At 39.8% G+C, this 26,511-nt stretch overlaps 1 protein-coding gene across 2 annotated transcripts in view; it reads right to left on the bottom strand.

Moving 5' to 3' along the window:
* Positions 1-10,741: 10,741 nt before the first annotated feature.
* The window catches only part of LOC126469685 (band 4.1-like protein 5), a 146,636-nt gene continuing 130,866 nt past the window's right edge, over positions 10,742-26,511 (bottom strand). For both annotated transcript variants that reach the window (XM_050096839.1, XM_050096838.1), the window contains one exon: positions 10,742-12,441. In XM_050096839.1, coding sequence (XP_049952796.1) covers positions 12,277-12,441 — 165 coding nt within the window. In that variant the 3' untranslated portion in view covers positions 10,742-12,276. The remainder of the gene's footprint in view (positions 12,442-26,511) is intronic.

Raw genomic sequence — 26,511 nt, 5'->3', positions numbered from 1 at the left:
ACTATGGTTAATATACTCAAATATTCATTCACTAACATTTATCTTTTTAGCTTCATTCTGATGACTGCTGGACTGTGTCTGAGATTATTTCTCTTCTTGGTATTTATTCAATACATCCTGAATTTCTGATTTACTTAATGTGTAGTCATGCCTGCCAGGAATACCATCAGACCAATCTTTTAATTGTCTAATTGGTGATAAATCTCCAAAATCTTCTATATGATAACGATATGGAATCATCTGATTTCAACTTCTCTGTTTTCTTCAATTACTTTCAAAACATTAGCACCTAAACCATCAATTCCTTGTTTTACTTTTTCGATAGCATCAATAAGATCATCTTTTTTATATTTTTCATACTCTGTTCTTGGATGTTTTTCCCAAAACTCGAATTGCTCTTTCAATTCTTCAGCTTTGTTTCTATTTCACTGAGCTTTTTTAACAACTTCTTCATCTTACTTTGCAAACATTTATTAAGGAAGAAAAACCGTTAATCATATTTATGTTTAATGTTTATGTTTATGTTTGATGTTTACATTTATGTTTTACATTTATGATTAATGTTTATGTTGTTATAAAGTGTTGTATTTTATTTCTGAACTTACCTTCATTTGGTTTTCTAGTCATGTCTATCATAAAGAATCCAAACTCATCATTCCAACATTTGTATTGTATTCTATTGTATGTTAACCGGGGACCTGGAAACGACAGAGAGGCTCTGTCCCCAACACAGCCGCAGTGGTCCAAAACCCCACGACGACTACCACAGTCCACTTCACCCTTTCGCCGCCCCACACCCAACCCAGGGTTATTGTGCAGTTCGGCTCCCTGTGGACCCCCCAGGGAATGTCTCACACCATACGAGTGTAACTCCTATGTTTGCGTGGTAGAGTAATGGTGGTGTACGCGTATGTGGAGAACTTGTTTGCACAGCAATCGCCAACATAGTATAACTGAGGCAGAATAAGGGGAACCAGCCCGCATTTGCTGAGGCACATGGAAAACTGCCTAAAAACCACCCACAGACTGGCCGGTTCACCGGATCTCGATACAAATCCGCTGGGTGGATTCGTGCCGGGGACCATGTCCTCCTTCCTGCCCAGAAAGCTGTGCGTTAGACCGCAAGGCCAACCGGCTGGACCATTCCAACATTTACTACACATTTCTTTAAAATTATCAAACTTTAAATCTCCTCCAACAAACTCATGATAAATATGATTTATATTTGTATCATATTGTCTAAAGATATTTAAAAAAATTATGTTATCTCTGACTAACTGTTTTGGTATTTTCTGTACGTTTGAGCTAAGTAAAAATAATCTATTCCTTTGTGTCTACCTCTAGTAAAATAATCTCTAACGATATCTTGATTTTTTGAGAATGAAGTCATCAAACACAACAACTGAATTTTCATCACATTCATCTAATGGAATGATTTCTTCATTATTTTCAATAATTTTATCTACAATTTTTTCGCATCTTTTTATAAATTCTTGATATTTTGGTTCATCTAAACTTTTTCAATAAACATACAAATGATTAATTTCATCCCAGTTCAACCATCCTGAAGGTAAAATATAATTATTAATCATTAATGTTGTTTTTCCACATCAACTCGGTCCAATTACTGCACATCGAATAGAATTTGGCAAAAACTTACCATGTTTGTTTTTCAACTTCTTTTCTGGAAATCTTATTTTTGACTCCCAATCAGTTTTGCTCATTTATTAATAATTTTTTCAGTAGTAAATGAGTAGATTATTTCAACTGAGTGGTAAGTCATCTGTTCTGAAAAAACGATTGACTGCGCCAATTATACTAATGTTTCACTAGTCGATTTTTATTCAACTTTTTAAACTCCAAATATTACATCGAAAAATAACAAACTTTACTGTGATGGAGAGACAACAGAAATTCCTGTAGGTCAGTATAATTTAAAAAAATTTCATTTGAAGAAGCCAAATATTCACATCAAAGCAGATGAAATTTTAAACAGAATTGTTATCAAGAGTGACGTAAAATTGTTTATGGATATAGCAGATAGTATTGGAAGTTTGCTTGGCTTCAGTAATCAAGTTATTGAGGCTAAAGAAAAAGCTGTGGCTAAAGATGTTTCTAAAATTATTCCATTCAAGTTGATCAATATAAATTTCAATCTTGCTGATGGAATGTTTGTAAAGCATGATGATTATTTTCATAGAGAAGCTAACATTATTGCTTCATTCAAGCCTAATGCAGAATTTGCTCGACACATATAATTTGTGAACCACATTATCCTCTAAATATTTCTATTTTTGATCCTGTTCAAGACTTAGAAATTACTGTAACTGATGAAAACGAAAATTTTAGTGACTTTAATGGTGCTACAGCGACAATTGCTTTAGAAAGTCGTATTAAATTTTTCCTTAATAGATTATGAATAAAATTGAGAGTTACCAGTTTTGCTCATTGCCTGTGAATGAAAAAACTAAAAATAATTTAAATGCTCACAACAAAGATACAGAAATTGAAATAAATATTGGAGATAGGTGGCTTCATCCACATCATGCACAATTGTACATGAATTTTAGTATTATTGGAAATGATAGAATGGATTATCCAGTGTATGGTGGAAAATCAAACAAGAAGTGAATCGATAATTATGTAGCAAAACTGTTTGACTTCATAACAGTAAAGAAAGGGAACAATATTTTATCTACAACTGAACATCTTTTTATTTTCTCGTCAGTTTTACTACATCTGACTTCGTCTGTTGCTGACAAAATAAGCTTATAAGGACATATTCTTAACACTGGAAAAATAAATAGTAAGAGAAATGAAGTACTTTACCCATTGTCAATGCTTGGCGGATTTTTTAAAGATGACAAAGAAATTATGTGGGAAGGAGATTTAACTGTAATTTTTACATGTAGTTCAATTTCTGGAGGCACAATTCTTCGATGGGCTGATAAAAATGATGCTAGTGTTGAAATAAAAGATACACTTCCAGAAGAAGGTAAAATTGTTGTAGAATCTATAGAGATTCGTGTTTCTGTTGCTAAATATGAACGAAATTACGAACTTGAACAACGAGAAAATATTCTGAAAAATCGTAAAAGTGTAACCTCTTTTTAGGAACTTCAAACTGAAGAAGTTTCTGGCTTATCTGGCAAGAAGAGCTTTAAACTTGATATCACAAATTACTATAACTCGACAGAATTTGATATGCCATATTTTGTGTTTGTTGCATTTCAGACAAATCGTAAAAATAATCAATTAGTTGACTTATCATTATTTCAGCATGTTAAACTACAGAATATGTATTTGAAAAATGGTAGAAACGAAATTTTTCCACAGGAAATGTGGAATATTAATCCACCAAATAATTATCTCAAAGCTTACAATACATTTCTCGATTTTAAACAAATTACTCTACTAAAATCAGATATTGATATTAACCCATTTAGTTTCATAACGAATTATCCAATTTATGTAATCAATATGACTTGTAGAAGGAATATTGTAACTACACAGAAAACTACTATGAAACTTTGTGCAACTTTTAATGGTAAACTTCCAAATGATACACTTGCTTATATAGTTATGTATGGAAAGAAGAATCTTACATACGATGCACAACATTAAATACTTACTGAAAATTGTTAATTATGATAATGAATAAAAAACTAGAAAAAATTATAGAAGTGTTAACTTTTTGTTTACATTTCCTTTCGAAGTATTTTTGGAAAGTAAAAACTAAAAGTGAATAATTTACCTTTGTTAGCTAATTCATTTTTATTTATTTTCTTACGATCACCTTTTATAGAATGGTGCGCACTTTTTTCTTACGATCACCTTTTAAATAAAATAATCAACTCAGAAATCGGTTGGTTAACGAGGGTAACGACGTAAATATCTAAAATTGGTAGAGTTAACCAAAAACTGAGGCATTGAGCTAAAGTTCAAAAATCGGTTGGAATGAATTAAAAAATCGGTTGAGTTAATCAGAAAATGTGGTATTGAGTTAGTGAGTGAGTTAGTGAGCTAGAACATACAAAACATATCTACTGCAAGCACACTGTTCCTGAGGGAGTATGCAAAATGAAGGAAGAATTTAAGTGTCTCAATTTGTATGGAAGCGTGACATGCGTGGAGATAGTGCACTTTACGCGGAATAACATCTCCATCTCTCCTTAGCACTTGTCAAAAATTTTCCCTGTTTTCTCATTACCATTGAGGGGAAATTTATAAACAGAGCACTAGTTACCGACGTCGAGCATCATCTTAAGAGGTGACACAGCTAGCGTTTCCGCTATGCGTGTAAGGTCTAATGGTCATATTATGGTTTTTAGTTTTTTTTCTAAAACAAAAATGGTCTAGTGGTACTGCCGGCACGGTAGCTCAGCATGTTTGGTCAGAGGGTTAGCTATTCTCTTTAATAAAAAACTGAGTGAACGAATCAACGAAGATCCTAAACGGGTATAATCGGACGTTGCCCCGAACAAATTCCACGAACAATATAGAACAAAATGAGATCAACAAAAGAAAGAAGGTGGTAAGGCGCGCGTTTCGTGATCTAGAGTGCGCGGGATCAAATCCCGTTCAGACCACAACTTTTTTACTATGATTTTTTACTGAGCATTCGCTTATCACAGGTGTTGGAGTGGCCACGAAAAACATGTGGTTCGGATTCCACGTTAAACTGCAGGTCTCCATTTTCCAATTAGGTAACTGGGTAAGGTTAGGGACACGTAAGTAGCTGCAGTGGCGTCCAGTTGAAAGACCTACAAGAGGCCTACCGGATACACCAGACAGAATTCCCTTTTGCTCGTGCTTGTTAGTTTGTTTGCTCCGGTGAAAACCTGGCTTAAACTATGCAAACAGTTTTTTAAATAACTTAATATCGACAATTCAATTCTTGCACATGTAATTCTGATAAAAGTGGATAGCAGAGAAAATAAAATCATGGCTGTGTTAGATGTCACAGACGACTTCCATCAATGAGGACTTGTCATTTGTTGAAATTAAGTGTGTGTTGCCGTACTAGGTTTTTTAATAATTACTGTAGGCCATTCCTTATAGTAATGTTTGAGTGTTGTACAGTTGACTGTCAGTGAAATAGTTCTTTCTTTATTCCCTGTAGTAGTCACAAAAATGCGAAGTGTCTATTGAATGACATAAACAAACTTTTTTCTTGCACCAGGCACACTGGACAAAGGAAAAATTGATGCAGTCAGCAACTTCCCAGTAACCACCAGATCTATTTAGACAGAACTGGGTTGGAGTCAGAAATGGTCTCGGCCGTTGTTCTGCATATTGCACTGCATACCAGGCATGCTTGATCAAATTCGTAAAACGTGACGAAGAAAACTGGTAATGCAGAAATGACTGGAGCTTAAGAATACTGTTCCGCTGACAAACCGGAAATAACAGAGAGGTATCGGAAATTATGTTGTCTGATAATTTCCCGACAAATGCTTTCCACTGTCGAAAAAATTATTTATCGAGAGGTTGAATTGCACTAGTAGTTCTAGGCGGAATCCACATTACATCTACAGATTTTTCGTCGTCCTCCACAAAAACAAGAGACGTCATTATGTCCAGACCATGTATCCAACAAATGCAATGAATTAGTTTCTGGAGCTGGTAGGAATACGTTTCGAACGAAATGTTGAAAATTATTCTTTCCCATTTTTCCAGATTTTGATACGCCGATTACAAGATTTTTTACACTAAATAGTCAATTTTTTAAATTTTGGTCCTAATTTGCCTTGCGGTTCTTGAAGACAGATACACAGCTGTGGAAACAGTAAACCACACATACTTATCACTGGCATTATCGTATATGAATGTATCATTGCATTCATTGATTGAGCAACTGACTCCGTCTTTTTTTTCACCCGGATAATGATAAAGTGCGATGTACACGCAGTTCTTTCACGAAACCTGACTCATCAACGTTATAAACAGCAGTTGCGGGCATAGCAGTACGTTTCATCTCTATGTCAGCTATGAATTTCTCTATAGCATTGTGTATCATTGGCAGCTGCTCTACACGTATACGTGACGTTAACTTGGTAATTTTGCGACTTCCTATTCTGTACGATTTCTTGAACCTGCGTAGCTAGGTAGACGAATCCTGGAAATTAGCAACGTTCATGTCAGATGCAATTCGGAGGTCCCCAGTCTCATAGATCACGGTAACGGTGCATAGCCTCTCACGAGCAGTTCTAAATCTTTCGAACAGTTTTTTATTCGGATGGTTTCGGGTTTCCGTTTGGAACATATTTCTTACTTCATGTAATCGATTCTTCTATTCGTATAGTTCACGCTCCGATTTTACGAAACGGAAACGCCTTTGCACACTGCGTAACTTCGAGCGTTTTTTCCCTCCTTCGTTTAACCAGTATTTCACTGCCTTTTCTTTGTCGCTGAAAGCTGCCCAGTTTTTTTTCCAGAACTGTTACTGGCACAATAGACGTCGTCCGAACCACAATTCATGGAATTGTCACAGTTATTTCCTATTTCTTCTAACGTATCCACAGTTTCAAACGAAATATCGATATAATCCGAATGAATGTCAAGGAAATCAACTAACTAATGACACATATGTACGTCCTCAGGAGAAGTAGGTGATTTCGGCTGGAAACCACGTTCTGCATATTTCATCATTGCTAAATTGAGGTTAATTGGATTCCACATTATTGTGAAACTGGAGGAAAAAAGGGTACTATTAGCAGGCATGCCTTACGAAATCACGATAAATCTTAATTCAGCTTTATCTGTATTGTCCACAGCTCGTGGTCTAGTGGCTAATGTTGCTGCCTCTAGATCACGGGGTCCCGGGTTCGATTCTAGACCGGATGAGGGATTTTCTCTGCCCGGGGACTGGGTGTTTGTGTTGTCCGCATCATTTCAAAATGTTCAAATATGTGTGAAATCTTATGGGACTTAACTGCTAAGGTCATCAGTCCCTACGCTTACACACTACTTAACCTAAATTACCCTAATGGACAAACACACACAGCCACAGTCTCATCATTCGTGACAGTGGTTAGATTAGAAAGCGAAACAATTGGACTGTGTGAAAATTGGGAATTTGTACGGGCGCTGATGACCGCGCAGTTGAGCGCCCCACAAACCAATCATCATCATCATTTATCTGTATTGTCAATACTGAAAAAAAAGCAGATGTTGCCTGAGTGGCTAATTCGAGAGAATAGTAACTGTGTACTGTAGTGTAAAAGAAACTATCAACGAACGGCAACATGAGACGTCCTTTACAAATGAAGATCCGGTTGTCTCGTGTCTTCTGTTTACAAACGTACCGCCGACCTCGGTTGTGTGTGTGTGTGTGTGTGTGTGTGTGTGTGTGTGTGTGTGTCCGCCTTGCTTGTTGCGCATGCGCAGTTGCTACAGCGCCAGTAGGGTGTGTATTTCTATCGCTGCCTGGCAATTTTCAGCAATTTTTTTCTTTTTTAATACTTGCAGTGTCTCTTAGCAGCTAAAATTTCAACAGTGCATTTCTTTCGTTGTTTTCTTCCTGTGTAAAAAATTTCAGGGTGGTTTTGACATGTCTCATTGGACCATTCCCTTGTTAGAAGAGTATTCCTGGAGACACTCTGCAGCAGTTCTGGATGTGTAGGGCGTCGCACTGCCCTGCTGGAATGGCCCAAGTCCGTCGGAATTCACAATGGACACGAATGGATGCAGGTGATCAGACATTATGCTTACGTACGTTTCACCTGTCAGAGTCGTATCTGGATGTATCAGGGGTCCCATATCACTCCAACTGCACACACCTCACACCATTACAGAGGCTCCGCCAGCCTCAACAGTCCCGTTCTTGCAGGATCTTTCTCCGGCCGCAGTGATGTCGGAGATTTGATGTTTTATCTTATATTCACGGTGCACTCGTGAAATGGTCATACGGGAAAATCCCCACTTCATCGTTACCTCGGAGATGGTGGGTACCATCGCTCATGCGCCGACTGCAACACCGCGTTCTAACTCACTTAAATCTTGACAACCCGCTATTGTAGCAGTAGTAACTCATCTAACAAGTGCGTCATACACTTGTCGTCTTATATAGGCGTTGCCGACCGCAGCGCCGTATTCTGCCTGTTTACAAATCTCTGTATTTGAATACATACGCCTACACCAGTTTTTTTGGTGCTTTGGTGTATTTACGTGATCCTCAGGCCTTTGTTATGTGGATGAAAGTGAGAAAACTGGCTAGCTGTACTCAAGTGAACAGACGGTGAGCATTAAGCTAGCATCACATTGCAGTACCAATGATGTTTGTTTGTCTTCAAGCCACTAAGAAATACAGTGTTTTGCTATTTGAGCCAGTGTAGATGGAAAACTATTTACCTTGTGGGTACCAATTTTTTTAGAATGATGTAGGATTGTATGCTTTAGGATTTATAGTGTTAGTGCCATGACTTGTCATTAGGCACCGGTGCTAGTATGGCACCATATGGTTGAAACACAAGTATCAGTGTTCATTACAGTTGTAGACAATAGCAAAGTGCTGCTGCTCTTCACGAGTACTGACACATTAAATAAATATGGAGAGGTCCTCTTTTCACACCGAGGTTGAAGAACGTGACCTCAGAAGTTTGAATTAACTGCAGATTTGGGAACTGCTCGACCAACAACCGATTCCACAACAATTAGAAGTTTAGTTTCACTACATTCAACTGCCCTGCACAACATTCAAATATCTGTTCACTGCAGTGTCGTGATACGCCTGTGGACTCAAATGGAATACTGTTTTTTATGTACACAGCCACTCCCCCACCCCACAAGGAATTCCTTGAGAAACAGTCAGCTAATCTGCATCCTGGCAAAGTAAGCCTCTGAATTGTCAAATTATTTAATTGGTGCTCTGATGTACCAATAATCTCAAAGTCAACATCTATAAGCAATTCACTAACTTTAGCTCTAATACCTCTTATATTTTGATGAAATATGCTAATTCCTTCTCTACTTGGAAACATTACATCCTCGGAAGGTGAGCCCTTAGTTAGAGGGACTTCCTTTAAGCAGGTATCGGCGCTCTCAGCAGCCCCGTGTTAATGCGCCTAACAGCCGCATTAAGGTGAGGCCAATCGTGATGCTGAAACAGCTGCATGAAATGCACATTGGTGCCATGAGTTTGAGTAGCTATCTTTGCCAGGTCACCACCTACATCATATTCCCCGTCCCTATCGAGACTGTTCCCTGCTCCACCCACTAACACTACCTGATCTTCCTTCGTAAAATTCCGACATAACTCCCCTATGCTGTCAGTCATTTGAGCCAACCCTGCACTGGGCTTCATAATGCTGGTGACCTGGTACTCACTCCCCAACACTTCCTGCAACTGCTGGCCCGCACAACCTAGCAGCAGAACCAACTTCTTTCTGTTAGACTTTGCAACTAACCTAGGACTCGTAACTGCTAAGGACTGCTGCATGTTCCCTACATCTACAGCTACACGAGGCTCCTCTCCACTCAACTCTTACAGTTGGTGAAATCTATTGCATATACGCAAAGTAAAATTGTCTGAATACCCCCTCTTCCTAGCTGCCTTCTTGCCAACTGCCATTTCCCATTCTCCCAGCACCCTTCACCCTCCTCAACCTATCTACTTCCTCCTGTGACAGTCGTGATCCCACGACTGTCACACAAATACAGAATAGACAGATTCGAGAGGGCAACACTCAATGTTATGCAGGATCAATGTCCCATGCACTAGTGCCCAAGAGGACACAAGTATCATTTGCTCAATTCTGCATCTACATCACATAGCTCAAGTCAGGAAATAAAACTGCTCAAAGCACGACAAGTATCAGATCCAGTGTGGCAATGTCTGAAGCATTAGACTGTCAGGACAGGGAACACAGTCACGGCTTTCCTCAGCGTGGCAGCAGAGAGGTGCGCTGACAGTGGTACTTGCGATGACAACACTGGACGTGGGAGTGGCAAGTCGTGTTTAAAACAACTTTCAATTATCGGAACAGCATTATGATGGATGTATTTTTGTACAGCAGCCCTGAGGAGAATGAAAGTTGCCACATTTTGTTTGTCGTCGTCCACTACCTGGTGTGATGGTACAAGATGTCACTGTGTACACAACACAAGCATCTATGGCTCACAAAGCCAGTAATTGCATTTATGACCAGTTAAGGCTAGTGGCTGTGCTCTGTCTTCGACATTGTCTTTCAACGAGACAGTGTAAGTTTGCAAGTTGCCTGTACGATCCTGATGTATCTCCATACAGATGATGTTTTGACGGTTGCCCTGACCAGCACATCTACAGATTTCTCAACCATAACATGTGGTCACAGATTCCTAAGTGAATGGCACATCGTCACTCATCGGCCACTATGATCAATGAACTCTGGCACAGAGCTAAAGCAGCATGGAATGTCACATCTGTATCTGACATCCAAACTCAGTTCGACTTTATGCTCAGCTGAGTTAGACTCAATGTTGCTGCCAGAGGTAGCAGCTGTGTGTACTAACTTTTGCACCCTTTAGACCCACCAATCACATACTAATTTAATCACGCATTTCTCCTAGTATACTGTACATACACAATTAGTAAAATTTCGTTATTTTTTGTCCTTTATTTTGCAGTTTTAATGGCCAGCAGTGTGTAATTATTTGTGTAATCATTGGATTTGCGTAGCAGATCAATGATGACTCACTTCTGGATCAATGACAACTCACTTCTACTTTCTACATGAAGAGGAGGAAATAATAATTACAAACACAATTGAAAACTCATTTATTGGTTTCTATTCACTTATAAGGCATAACAACATATATCATGCTTATATAGCGCACATCTGAATGTAAAGTCTCTATTGTGAACTCTGTTATAAATCTATTAAAATGGAAAAATCTCATCTGCAGTCGATTTGAAGGTACATACCGACAGCTTTAAATATAAACACATAATAAAATATTCCCTTGAAACAACTATATACTTTAAAATACTCTGAGGAGTCATATCACAAAGATTCTCTTATTTAAGTACTGCAACATTTCTTGCTTCTCTTAAGACTATATAAGGTATATGTTTGTTCAAAATCACTGACTACAGTATATCAGAAAATATTATTGTATAGAGATAAGCAAGAAATAGAGAACTATCAAAGGACGGTAATAACCTCTTTATGGTTAATTCAGGAATGTTTCTCATTGAACCATTAACACCATATAACAACACAGATTACTACAGTAAAAACAGGGTTTAGAAAGCAAAATGGAGAATCGGCACAATACAAAGATTTAGAATTCAGTTGCTTTACTCTCAAAAGAAGAGTGTGCAAAACATATCCTATTATTTTGATGTGGATAGGTCTTTTAACATATCCCAACATCAGTACAGACAATAACAAAAATGTTTAGATTTTGCACAAAGTATACACAACAAAATAAACAACATCACAATTTAATTGGCACTTTGCCTACAAGTTACTGTAAACTCTAGGACAAGTGTGGTATAACTAAGTATTCATGACAAGCTACAAGAAAATAAAAATTGACATAAAAACACAAGAAATACTAAAAATCAAAGCTAATAGCACCTACAGTTCCTTCACCTCCTATTCTGTCCATTCTAATCTCATTCGATATCTGCAAAAATGTGTTTCTGTGTAATAAAAAATGATAAATGATGTATCTGTCAATGTAGTAAAAATAACTGCAGTCATTTCAGTCTTTCACATTGTTTGAAGGTAAGTTTTATAGCTGCTATAATATGGACGGTCACATTATTAAGGACTAAATTTTCACTTACTGGTACCACACATAAAGGACTAGTACAAGGCACATTATCAGTGGAAATTGGAAAAATATAAATAATTATGGAATGAATATGAACTATAATAAACTACTCTACAGAGACAAAACTCCTTCAAAACCCTGTTAGACTGGGCTGCCAAGGGGTCACATTAAGTACATGAGATTCATAAAGGAAACATAACATTTAAATTACTATTCTCTTTGCTATAGCAACCTAATGTGTCTTATTTCAGAAAATATCTTGGTTCCAAAAATAATTTATCACAGTTACGTATGTTTCTAATACATATCCAATGGAAAACAATATATATTAAAATTTGAAGTGACATGCATCCACTGCCACATGAACAAACGTATGCACTGTTTTCAAAACATAAATAGCAAGAAATGGAAATACAAAACAAAATCTCCTTCAGTAATACTTCATGAGGACATACACATGGTATAGTTCCAAAATACTAAATGTAGAATGTGATGTTGAAAACATTATACTACAATTTAGAGTTCTGTGGTAATCACAGTTTTCCTCTGAATAATGGTTTCTGATTTGTTTTTAACACTAGATGGAAAGACAGACTCCGATGATACAAGCCAGGGTGATAGCTGATTGAGTGTTGGAGATATGCTAGTAGCTGGAGAATTACTGCTAGCAGTTGAACATTCCTGCAATTAAAGTAAATACATTACCATCTGAACTAATCAGTATGCATATTACACAAAACAGATTAAAACTACATGTTCCAATGTAAATATATGAGAGACACAAACAATCAATTTTATCTGATGTTGTAAAAAACTGATTACAATTTATTAACATGAACATATTCATATACGCTAAATCAGCTTAGTTAAATCATCTGCAAAACCTGTACTCCAGAACTTTTTATAGCATCTCATATGTACTATGCACTTTCCTACACCCAGTATCAATTACACACTTAAGATTTCACATAAGCTCTTTGCAGTTGGATAACAAGATAGAAGCTTTCCAAGAACAGACCACTGATCTAGACTGAAATATCATACAATGTTGCATATCTTTGACATAAAGTTTCTATGTTTCATGGCATGCAATATCTCATTCATTAACTGTGTACGTATATATTTATACTCCAGTAGCCACCTAACAGTGTGCATCTTATTGGCTCTAATCTCTGATATTACTGTATTGGTCGTTTTATCAGACATACGGGGGAGGGGGAAAGAATGGAAAGCTGAAAGGCAGAGGGAATCTATATAGAGAGGGTATACATAAAATATGAACTTGAAGCCATTACTATAGGAAGGGAAGAGGCAGTAGATGAAGATGAGATGGGATATATGATACTGCAAGAAGAATTTGACAGAGCACTTTCACTAACTCAAACAAGACCCATGTAGTAGACGGCATTCCCTCAGAACTACACATATCCATGAGAGAGCCAGCCATGACAAAAATATTCCACCTGATGTGCACGATGTCAAAGAAGAACTACACATATCCATGAGAGAGCCGGCCATGACAAAAAATTCAACCTGATGTGCACGATGTCAAAGAAGAATGTAATAATTCCAATTCACAAGAAAGCAGAGGTGTGAATATTACCTAACTATCAATGTAAAATGTCATGGTTGCACAATACTGACACAAATTATTTACAGAAGAATGAAAAAACTGGTAGAAGTCGACCTCTGGGTAGATTAGTTTGGGTTCCGGAGGAATGTAGGAACACACAAAGCAATACTGACCAGAAGACTTATCTTGCAATGCTTGATAGGGTAATGAAACAGAGTCGTAGCCTGTCTCCGGTGTTATTCAATCTGTACATCGAGCGAGCAATAAAGGAAATGAAAGCAAAATTTGGTGAAGGAATTAAAGTTCAGGGAGAAGAAATAAAAATTTTGAGGTTTTTTTGATGACATTATAATTCTGTCAGAGACAACAAAGGACTTGGAAAATCAGTTGAATGGAATGGACGGTGTTTTCAAAGAAGAATATAAGATAATATTCACAGAAGCAAAACAATAGCAATGGAATGTAGTTGAAAGAAATCAGGCAATGCTGAGGGCATTCGATTCAAAAAATGTGACACTAAAAATTTGGGCAGTAAAATAACTGACAATGCCCAAAGCAGAGACGATATAAAATGTACACTGGCAATGGAAAGAAAGGTGATTCTAAAGAAGAGGAACTTGTTAACATCGAATACAAATTTAAGCATTAGGAAGTCTTTTTCTGAAGGCATATGTCTGGAGTGTAGCCTTGTATGGAAGTGAAATGTGGACAATAAAAAGTTCAGACAAGAAGAGAATAGAAGAAGCATTTGAAATGAAAGGCTGAAGACTGGGGGCATGGATCATGTAACTAAGGAGGAAGTACTGAATATAAATGGAGAGAAAATAAACCTGTGGCATAACTTGGCTACAAGTAGGGATCAGTTGACAGGACACTTTCTAAGACCTCAAGGACTCATTAATTTAGTATTGGAGGGAAGTGTGGGGGTTAAAAATTGTAGAAGGCGACCAGGGCCAGTGTAAGGTCCAAGTGACAGAAGCCACTGCTTGGGGTGCCAAGCTGAGAGGGACACTGCCGCTGTTAAGATTTTTATACAGGACACTTGCTTGGGTACCACGCTGAGATGGGTGGCAGGGGTGCCCAAGTACAAGACTTGTATACAATGCATATCACAGTTAGTAGGGGTGAAAGTGTATGAGGGAAATGAGGAGGGGGTGCCAAATGATCTGGAAAAATGTTCTCGAACCAATCCTGAGGGAGACCAAGAGACAAATACAATAAGCAGGTCCAAACTGATGTAACTTGGAGATGAAGAGGCTTGCATAGGATAGAGTAGTGTGGAGAGCTGCATCAAACCAGTCTTTGGACTGAAGACCACGACAACATAGGAGAGGAAACAATACGTTGTTCAATTTTTTTTTTTAAATGAAACCTCAAAATATGCTTTTCCTTTACGTACAGTGCCTTTCTTATAGCATCTGCCAATGCAACCAGACAAGCATCTTTATGATGCTCACACAATAATTAAACAAAATATAATTGAACATGAAATTCTTCTCTGAATCTCGTCTATTCCTATGTCTTTCCTACAATTAATTTTATGTGGTTGTTCCCCTTGAAACTGATTTAGATGCAATGTCATAGGTATTTTACAGTTGTGGCTATTCCCAGTAACTGGCTGCTGTTTTATCAAACAATAATAGCTGTTTTTTGAACATACTCCACTAATGAGTACAGAAATGTCTTCTTAGTAACTGGTACTTCCATCTATTTACAAGCAACACATAAATATTTGTTTGTACTGAGGGTCAACAGCCAGTCCGTGCACTAAGTGTCATTAATCAACCGGTCATGCATCTTAAGACAATTTTATAGTGTTGCAGCTTCTACATTTGACTCTTGTAGTGAACTACTGAAGGTCACAAATCAAAGTACTTTCATGCATCTGCTAGCCTTTAAATACTGAAAAAGGTTTCTCACACTACAACTTTGATGACAATTATATTACAACACATTTTGAGTAGGGAGAACATGGACCCATTGTTACAGTTTATGTACACATTATATTAGTTCTCAATATAAATTAATACTTATTTTCAGCAAAGGATTTACAAACAAGAGTGTATGTACACAAGACACTAAAAAAGGCACACACATGGGTTTGATTAAGAATTAATTAACATTGAGTCTTAAATCTGCAAGGTTTTTATTGTTATTATTCCCCTTTTTAAAGCAATTAACATTGCTGTTCTCATGGAAAAGCCTGATTCGATAACCAGTATTGTTATGGATTGCTTTTTTCCAGGAATGGAGTGAGGATCACTCAGCAATATGAGGACAACTGAGATGCTATTTGAGGGGAACACAGTTACTAGAGATTATGAAAGTTGATATTAATGACCAGTAAAATTATGCATTGATCATATACATCTCCATACTGCTGTCCAGTGACTTATGTAGGGGATCAAGTGATGTTCAGTCAGAATGACACAATACCCTTGACCCAACTGTGGAGTTAGTTGTTATGATAGACTCTTATTAGGTTGTTTGTGTTGGTGTTTTATACGAACATTCACCAATGGTAAATGTTTCTGTTGTGATACTAAACAGTCTTACTTGTACGACTGGATTAATTACAATTATGACTATTCCATCAATATTTTCCAGAAAAATCAACTTCTGTAGCTTTAAATAACATTCTAATTACATGGCAGCAGTATACAAGGCATAAGGGAAAGAAGAAATGCTAAAAACATTGAACAGCCAAGATCGCATAAACATTTCATTATTTAAAACAAGCGGTTTCGACAGACTTTGCTGTCATCTTCGGATCTTACAAAATCTTTCTGTTATGAAACACGTTCATTTTACGTTGGATATATTCTCATGTGGATACGAATCAATACATTATAAAATGTCTGTGCACGCACCCACACCCACACACACACACACACACACACACACACACACACACACACACACATATTTCATAACGGCAAGTTTTTGTGAGACCTGAAGACGGCAGCAACTTCTGTCGAAACCGATAAACATATGTGCGATCTTGGCTCTTGAATGTTTTTAGGAAGTAAAACCGATCTCTCCTTCATTTTTCTAAAAATGAGAAAATTAAGTGAAAGGAGACAGAGATCTGTAGGTTCCTACATCTAGGACAAATGGGATTGCAAATGAAATTGTTAAGAGAATATGCAGGTAAGTCATTAGAGTCAAGATGAGATACTAATAAATTGCTAGCAGCAGGTGAAATTTAGAAATCCAAGAAATTACCAGTGGCAGAAAGCACTTAAGTTTGTGTCTACGTCTGGCGTGGCATTGAACATGGCTGGTTGACAATTTTCTATCTTTATTTGCAGCAGAATAATTGTGTATACCCTTTCCCTTGCACATGTTACCGTTAAAAGAAGACAAAAATGCTATCTTGTTGAGAGCAGACATTATGAGAAATGTTGCTGTAGTGTTGATGTGATAAGAGTTAGAAAGATTGTAACTTAAATACAGCCATGAGCCACAAACAATTTATTCAAATTTAACTATTACAGCTTGAGGATATTTACAATTCGACTGCCAAATGGCCTTACAAGCTTCCACGCTGGGGCTTCACTTAGTGCTCATTAACCCAGCAATACCAACCAAGGAAGGGAGGGGGTCATAGGATACTTTAAATCAGCCTTTTGTACTCACTGTAATGTAGTCATGTACTTTATATTTTACAATTTTGAGAAAATATGCTGTTGTTAATGAAGTCCTCTACCAGAGTCTATAATTGTTTTAAATTCTTAACTTAAACTTAATCCAAAAATTTTAGCCTAACAGAGGTGGTCATAAGTCCCCCTCCCTTTAGTAGTGGGTGTAACTTTTCTCGACAAATATCTTATACAATAAATAATAGTGCTGCGGTAATATGAGAAACCCAGACATAAAATTTCTCTGTGTGCATAGCAACAATAGTTTCAGAATGGGCATGGTTCATTTCTCTTTGGTTTATGACAGACAGATGAGACAACTGACAAAATGGTAAGGAAATATTCAAATAAGAGAGCTACAAGCAGGTGGCTATTTTCCACTGTTTACAGTCTTGTGGCATAGTGGTTAGCCCAGTGGACTCAAATTTGGGAGAACTGGTTCAAATCCCCGACACACAATCCTGATTTTGGTTTTCCGTGATTTCCCTAAATTGCTGAAGCCAAATGACAGGATGGCTCCTTTTAATAGGGCATGGGCAATTTCTTTATCAAATTCAAGGTTTGCTGCATATCTAATGGCATCATCGATTGGATGTTAAACTCTATCTACCTTTTCTTCTTGTGGATATAGCAGCCATAAACGATTACACATTATTTCTACTCAACTTCCCAGGCTGGAATAAGAAAATGAAATGAAATGATTCTATGGCACTGATGGCCAGAATATTGCAGGACTGCATAAGTCTGTGGTTTCAGCAATAGAGTGTATTCTCCGACAGAAAATCAATAAGAACTTCAGTGCAAAGTATGCTCATGAAGGTATATGTCATCTGCGTACTATTAAAAGCCAGTTAAAAGCAGAATAGCGAGGCAAAGTGAACAAATCAACAATACTCTGCATCAATAGAGAGATATACACATGTGGTAAACACAGTAAGAAAACTGTTCCATGTGTGAAGTAGATTCTGATGAAAAGGCTTTGAAAGACAAATGAGAAGCATTGTGTAATATCTGTCAACATGAAAACATGAAGATAAAATAGAATATCATAGGAAAAGTGATATAACACAGAGATAGAGTTGGGAAGAATTTGTGTTCCATTTAGAACACGATATATGCAGATCCCAAACACAGGTGTTCGAAACTATTAAAAAGCTAAACGGGGAGATAAAACAAAATGTGAATGTGAATCCCATCCCTCTAAGTAAAGGGTTGCAGTACTTTCAGAATCTATGGTCACAAACATCAGAGCCTCTTACAATCCAACTCTCAGTGAACTGCTAGGGTTGCATAAAAAGTAACAGCAACACTGCCATAAGATGAAGGATGTGTATCCAATGGCACGAACTACGAAGATGGGTGTTATTCTTGTGAAACATCCTTTGCTCCTGTAACCGTCCTGGCCTTGACCTCTGGTAACTCACTGTCCTCACATTCTTTACCCAACATTTTCCGTTTCTCCATCCTACCACCCTATCCCAATTCATGTCTCCATGTCACCTTCACTGCATGCCACTCCTCCCTACCACACTCCTGGGCAGCAAACCAGCTGCCTCCCTCCAAGCCACTAGTCACCCACCCCCAACCCCTCTTCCTGCCTCCCGCCTCTCTCTCCCTCTACCCACCTCACGCAACCTAGTCCACCAGGTGAAATGCAGCACTGGCATGTGTATCGTGTATCCAGCTGACACCATGCAGAGGCGCGTGTGTGTGTGTGTGTGTGTGTGTGTGTGTGTGTGTGTGTGTGTAGGTAACGGGTGAGTTGGGGCACCCTGAAAATATTCAAGTTTGGAGTTGGCATGGCTGGCACGGGCTACTCGGCAAGCCGGGGCCTGTCAGCAACCACGACCATGTGGTGCTGAACAGTAGCCCGGAGCAAGTGGGGCAGCCCCAGCATCTGGTCCAGGCCGACCGTGTGGCTGGGAATTCCATGTTGACACTGTGTTGAGGAAGGTGCTTTGTGTCGATGAAGGAGATTTGTATGCCTGAAGTGCCAAAGATGGTGGACTTTGTGAAACCATAATGGCAGACATTTCACAGTTCACGTAGAAATTAATAGTGGCCAGAGGAATCATGATACCTCAAAAAGAAACATGTACATTGCCATTATTTGCATGACGATTCTGATGGTGTAATCAGATTTTCAATATCTTTATTAGTTTAATGTTTAGTATCTGACTGTAAATTATACAAGTAACACCCAGCAACAAATTTCCAAAATCTAAACGGTACATCCCATTTTGTCAACTGATGTGTCTTTAGAAAGCTATTAGTGTGAACCTACATTGGTATGAATTACAGGCATGTAACTTGAGTTATTGGAGGTCAAAGTGGCCGATTATTATTGATCGCACCAGGCCATAAATATACTTATAAATATATATTTATTCGTCTATGTCTTTGTTTATATCCGATATATACTATTCATGAAGAAATTGGTCAAATATTTACTGTATTTTGGAAAGCACAGAGAGATTAGGCTACTGGCCTAATTTTGCTTCTATTCCTTTGATATATCTAGAATGAGATTTTCACTCTGCAGTGGAGTGTGCGCTGATATGAAACTTTGTGGCAGATTAAAACTGTGTGCCGGGCCGAGACTCGAACTCAGTAGAGCACTTGCCCGCGAAAGGCAAAGGTCCTGAGTTCAAGTCTCGGTCCGGCACACAGTTTTAATCTTCCTTTGATATATGTTTATTTAATTTGTTTATGTATTTAGTAATGTGTGGGAGAGCGTGTTTATGGTCCTGCTGTAGGAATATTTATTTAATTTCAAGTTAGTTAAATGTAAATCCAGTATTTTGTACGTGTTTCAATATGTTTGTGAGTGTGCATTGGCTTGGAGACATGGCGCGAGTGCTCTAGTCAATCACAGCGCTCATTTCTACGGTAGGCGACTGAAGTCAATGGAGAGACTGTATGGAAGAGGGGAGGAACATCGGGTCACACAGGACACGAGGGAGTGCTGGACAGGAAGGTGCGACGGATGGTCGCAGAAAATACTTGGAGAGTGTGGATATGTTTACGACTGGTCGCAGGAGATAGAAATATTTCGTAGTGCCGACTTGTTCACTTGTGAGATTTCTGTGGCTTCTGCAGTGAAGACGTAGTATGCATTTAGACTGAATATCTCGCGAGCTATGTTGTTGTTCATAACTAATTACGTGAAGTAGGAATCTATTGTTTCCCTGTTATTCAACTTATATTTTATTTAATTGCTGGGCCATTGACACCAATAAATGTTTTGCAGAAATAAACAGCATTCTTAAAAGTACTTCTGTTATTGTACTAATAATTTAAAGTTGTTAAGATAGGACATGCAGATTTTATTTAATTGCAATCTTTCATTTATAAATTTTTATGTTACATTCAAAATTTGCAATTGCCCAGTGATAGGAACCTTCGACCATTTGATTCATGCGTGTATTCATATTGTATACTGTGGACTGAACAGTATTTGGCATATAATATGGCTACTACATATCCTACCCCCTAGACAACGAAACCAGCCAAAACTTTTAATATTTCAAATCTGAGTCAGAGGGTACTTAGTTGAGGGCCACATTTTTTATTTGAAAGCCCAGAATTGGGGGCTCGGCTGGAATTTGTGTCCTGCAAAGTGGTAATGCCTTTGCTCTCTGTTATTCAGTGTACTATGCAAAGTGATCCTCTCACAAAACACAGTGTGAGGTCGGTTTTTTTCCCCGTAAGTAGGGATTTGGAAATAGCGAAATTATGTAGTAATTTTCACAACACATGCTATCGATAGAGGCCCTAATCTGTCACGTTAAAGGCAATTTGCGTGGGGGCTCACAGTCTAAATAAGTTGAGTGCAGGGAACGGCAGTGGTTAGCGTGTTTAACGGACAGCGGTATCGGAGACGGCTGGAACATGCGGTAACCGGCAGCAGCAACAGTTACATCAGGCAACTTCCAGTGGCGGACGCATATCAATAGCAGTACGACGGCAGCGTCTTCGAGTACTCCAGGGCAGTCTTCAATGTCGACTTCCACTACAACTTACGGCATCACCATGGAAGAGGGAACCATCTCAGATTAGATAAGTGCCTGCGCAAATAGTGAGATATTGTTTAACTCTGAAGTTCAAGCTCCACTTATAGATCTTGTGAATATAAAACAGTCACCTAATATGCGTAATTCTGAAAACGGAAGTGAGCCGGTTAGCCCGAAATCGGAGTGCGAAAGTGTAGCTAGCGGGAATTCAGGCAAGGGGAATGAATGTGAGGGAGATATGATGTCTCAGCTAATGCAAATGATCCAGGGATTGGGAAATAATATGAATAAAATAGCAAATAATATCAGTACAATTCAAACAGATATAGGTACATTGCGAACAGTTACGGATACAATTCGGACTGATGTGGGTACAATGTGAACTGAAATAGGTTCCAGTATGAACAATGAAGTTGAAAAATTACGGGTAACCTTGAAAAAGCAACTGATGATAAATTAAAATGTGTCCGAGTGGATATGAGGAAAATTACAGACGAAGTTGTAATAGTAAAATCTAAAATCAAATCAGTGGAAAAGATCTTGGGGAAAAAATAGATAAGATACAGATGGAACTTGGGGGCAAGGTAAGCGACTGTATAAAAGTGCAAGATGCTCATAAAAGCGATATAAATTTAGCAGTTAGTGACAGTTGTATGCATAAAACCAGCACTGTTGTGGAAACCAATGGATGCATTCAGAAATAGAGGAAGACATTTTAACACCTGGAAACCAAGTTTTACTGAGGATATTCAATATATGGACATGAAATGGGAGGAAGCTACAAACCTGGCAGCTGATCGAGTTTGGTGGCGGAAACTTGTGTGATATGCTACCTAACACAGGAGAAACTAAGTCAAGTAAGAGGTGGGAGTTCATTCCTTTGGATTCCCACCATTATTTCCATTCTATCAAAGCATGAATTTAAGTTTGTAGCCTTTAGTGACCTAGCTTTCAATAATGCTGTAACTATCAACACTAAGTTAGTTATTTACAATGCAATCACGTTTATGAAACTTCCTGACAGATTAAAGTTGTGTGCTGGATCGAGACTCGAACTCAGGACCTCTGCCTTTCATGGACAAGTGCTCTATCATCTGAGCTACCCAAGCATGACTCAGATCCATCCTCACAGCTCCAATTCTGGCAGTACCTCATCTCTTACCTACCTAACTTCACAGAAGCTCTTCTGAACCTTACAGAACTAGCACTCCTGGAAGAAAGGATATTGTGGAGACATGGCTTAGCCACAGCCTGGGGGACATTTCCAGAATGGGATTTTCATTCTGCAGTGGAGTGAAAGAGTGAAACTCTCATTCTGGAAACACCCCCCCAGGCTGTGGCTAAGCCATGTCTCCGCAATACCCTTTCTTCCAGGAGAGCTGGTTCTGCAAGGTTCGCAGAAGAGCTTCTACGAAGTTTGGAAGGTAGGAGACGATGTACCGGCAGAACTGAAGCTGTGAGGACGGGTCTTGAGTCGTGCTTGGGTAGCTTAGATGGCAGAGCACTTGCCCGCAAAGGGCAAAGGTCCTGCGTTTGAGTCTCAGTCCGGCAAACAGTTTTAATCTGCCAGGAAATTTCATATCAGTGCACACACTGCTGCAGAGTGAAAATCTCATTCTGGCAATCATGATTACATTTATCAATTACACAGTCTTACTCCATTTTCTGGGTGCCTGACAACCTCATGAACGTGGTTAAGTCTGCACCATAGTCCTCCTGTTGCTTAATGTAAGTTTCATATTTTCTTAGAAAAACAATGAACCGTAAGTTTCATATTTTCTTAGAAAAACAATGAACCATGCTATATGCTGTGTATACTAAAATTTTGTTACATTTATCCAGTTAAGCTGCTCATCATGGAAGTAATTTTTGCAGCTTTCAACCTTAAATAAGTGGCTTATGCTTACATGTAACTTTCACATTCTCTCTGAAACAATATGATGAACTACGTATTTTATTCAACTTTTATTGACTCAGTGTGCTTTAATTTAGCTGCATTAAAAGGTTAATTTTGACTTTGAATAATTGCCTGTCCCCAGGTAAATCATAATGTCTATGTTTATCTGTATCCAAACTATTACTATCACTATGAGTTTAGCAACGGGATTTCTAAGCTGTTTTTTAAATATTTCTGTTGATTCACAATTGCTGTGTGTGATTGTTCTTAATGCCCACATGGGATTCCATTGTGTTATAGTTCTTACCATCTGATGGGTTCAGTTAGTTGTATTTTGCAATCGAAGTTTAATGAACAGTAATAAAAGATTTATTTCACTGCTGTGGGATACTGCCAATCAAGTTAGGTTTTTGTCTGCTTATTAGCTTAATATATATTCTCCAGCCCAAAATTTATTTTTATATAATGAAGACAATTTAAAAGGTATTATTTCCATGATGACTGTATTTGTATTCTCTTGGCATCATGTTCATACCATTTTACAAAAGTGATGCAGATAACTAAATGTTCCTGTTGCTTATGTTAATCCACTGCTGTGGCAATTTGAGCTACTATCGCCACCTTTCACTTCCATCCTCAACAACAGTACCATCCTATTAATGTTACACCATCCTATTAATGTTACACCAGTAACACAACATACCGTAGGTTTTTTTTTTTTTTTAAGTCCTCCTGGCAAACTTGGATTATCACACCTTTTGTTGTAATCGCAACCATGCTGGTTGTGGAGTTGCTGAGAAAAAAAGCACAGCGGAACCAAATGGGAGCAGCCTGCGAACAAACAAAACGAATGGGGAAGGACGGACGTGAACAACGATGGACGACCGAGAAAGACCTAACGAACAACAAGGGGTCACAAGCGAAACCTCACGAATCCACAACATCCGCTCGTACATGGAAACAAAGCAATGTAAACAAACTGTCTGTTGGCGAGATGTCAATAAACTAATGCAAATATCAGACTGCCTGCTGGGCGAGAGGCAGGTGCTTAAATATATGATAGAGCACGTCGCTATAGGCCGCTGGGACCACGTGTGCAGCCACGGCTTACGGCGCAACAGCTCGAGAGACCTCTAGTGGTAATCAAGGTCCATGCCGTCTGGCATGGATTCGAAACCTGCAGTGTTCGATACCAGATACTTCCCCCCTGAAACTTGTGCGTAGGGGCAGAAACACCCCGGATGGTGCCGAGGCGGTCGGCAGATGGGAGAAGACCCAGGCTGGTCAACCACCGATCGCAAGGAGGAAGGGATGTCCGATGTGTCCATGATGGCCGAGCCAAAGGCCAGGGCAGTGGAGGGAGCCACCGATCCACCTGGGGGCGGGGAGGGCCGGCGGCAGGCCCGCGGGGCGGCAGCAACCGGGGGCAGTGGCAGCAACTCGAGGAGCACATCTGTACCCGAAAGAGGTAGTGGAGGAGGAGATGGCGGTGGGAGTCCTGCGGGGGCATGTGGGCGGAGCTGGTTATGACGACAGCGCTCCAACCCTTTCGACGTCTGCACTGATGTGACACGCTGCCCATGGGCCATGATGACCATGCGGGTCTATATGGTTGTACCGTGGGCGTAACGCTGAGAGGACCAGGAGTGAGAGTGGGAGGGGGACAGCATCAGCAAATGAAGCAGGGTCCGCGGCTGTCACCTGTGGAGGAGCTCCACCAGACTGCGGCCATCAATTGGCGTGGTGTGATAGGTGCTCAAAAACAGGGTGAGGGCCGACGTGGTTGGAGATGTGTCGACCGCCTTCATCAACTGTTGTTTAAATGTGCGGTCAAGCCTCTCTGCCGTGCCATTTGAGGAAGGGTGGGCTATGGATGTGTTTGACACCGTTGTCCTCACAGAAGTCGTGGAAGGAGGATGCTGTGAATTGGGAGACCAATGTGTGAGGCAGGCCCTCTATGGCGAGAACCTGGGCCAGGGCTGTGAGTGTGGCCTCTGTAGTGGTGGACGCCATGTGGATAACATATTGGTATTTGGGGTAGGCATAAATGATAAGTAACCACATGGACCCTGAAAACAGGTCAGCAAAACCGAGATGGATGCGATCCCAGGGCCAGTGAGGCACAGGCCAGGGTGTGAACGACTGAGGGGTCTTGCCTGGTGACACACACACACACACACACACACACACACACACACACAGTGCACCCGCAGACCAGGTGGTCAATATCGCCATCAATGCCGGAGAGCCAAAACTTTCATGCAGGACATACCCCAGTGCCCCCGGTGTAACAAACGGAGCACTTGATGCTGCAACTCTGGAGGGATGACCACCCAATGGGCATCTGACTCCGTACCTAACAGAAGGACATCATCGACAACCACGGAGAGCCTGTAGGACAGGTAGCACCAGGGGCTGAAATCGGTCCGCATCCGACGAATAATATAGGAGGGCCAACCATGGACCACATAGCGGAGAACCTGCCGCAAGATAGGGTCGTGGCAGGTAGCCACAGCATTGTGAGCAGCCATAAGAGGCAGACTGTCTAGCGCATTCCGGCAGGCAGAATCAATGTGAAAGCAGAGGACTTCCTGTTGGTCAAACGCAGGATCGGGGCTTGCTGGGAAATGTGACAAAGCGTCCGCATTAGCATGGTGGCCGGTGGGATTATACCGGTAAGGTGTAAGCGCAATTTCGTAAAAATAACGCCCAGTGCTGGACGCATTGAGCCGTCCAATCTGGAAGGTGAGAGTGGGGTCCAAAAAACATAACTAAGAGTTTATGGTTCATCAGGAGGGCGAACTTTGCCCCAAAGAGATAGGTGTGAAATTATTGGATGGCAAACACGATCACCCGGGCCTCCTTTTCAATCTGGGAGTAGTTTCTTGGGCTGGGGTCAACATCTTAGATGCATAAGCGATGGGCTGTTCGAAGCCATCGGCATTCCGACACGCGAGGATGGCCCCAATGCTGTATGGTGACGTGCCAGCCGCCACAACCAAGGGCGGTCCAGAGAGAAGGGAGGAGTGAGGCTATGGGTGGACTTCAGCATCACCTTTAAACAGAGAAAAGCCTGGTCACAGGCAGGAGTCCAATCAAAAGGCACCCCTTTGCAATGCAAGTGATTGAGGGGTTGAGCAATGGAGGCAGCCTGGGGTAAGAACTTTAAGTAATAAGTAACCTTGCCCAAAAAGACATGGAGTTCAGATAAGTCCTTGGGACGAGAAAGGGCCTCAATGACCTCGACTTTATGACCTGAAGGGCGAATGCTTCTTTGCTAAGCCAGTGGCCTAAGTATTCCACTTCCGGATGAAAAAAAAACAACACTTGTCCAGCCGACAGCATAAACCTGCAGATTACAGAGCATGAAGTAAGACACTGAGGTTTTGCCAATGTTCCTGGCGGGAACGCCCGGTGACCAAGATGCCACCCAGATAATTCATGCAGGCAGGGATAGGCCGCGTAAGCTGCTCCAGGAACCACTGGAAAATGGCCAGCACTGAAGAGACACCAAATGGAAGGCACATGTACTTGTACAATCCAAAAGATGTTCTGGGAATCGGCATCCAAGGGTAACTGGTGGTATGCCTCAGCCAGGTCGATCATGGAAAGTACTCTCCCCCCGGC

The sequence above is a fragment of the Schistocerca serialis genome, chromosome 3, assembly GCF_023864345.2.
Source record: "Schistocerca serialis cubense isolate TAMUIC-IGC-003099 chromosome 3, iqSchSeri2.2, whole genome shotgun sequence".
In the NCBI taxonomy this organism is placed as follows: domain Eukaryota; kingdom Metazoa; phylum Arthropoda; class Insecta; order Orthoptera; family Acrididae; genus Schistocerca; species Schistocerca serialis.
The sequence above is the reverse complement of the archived record's forward strand: the minus strand, read 5'-3'. Positions and strand labels throughout refer to the sequence as shown.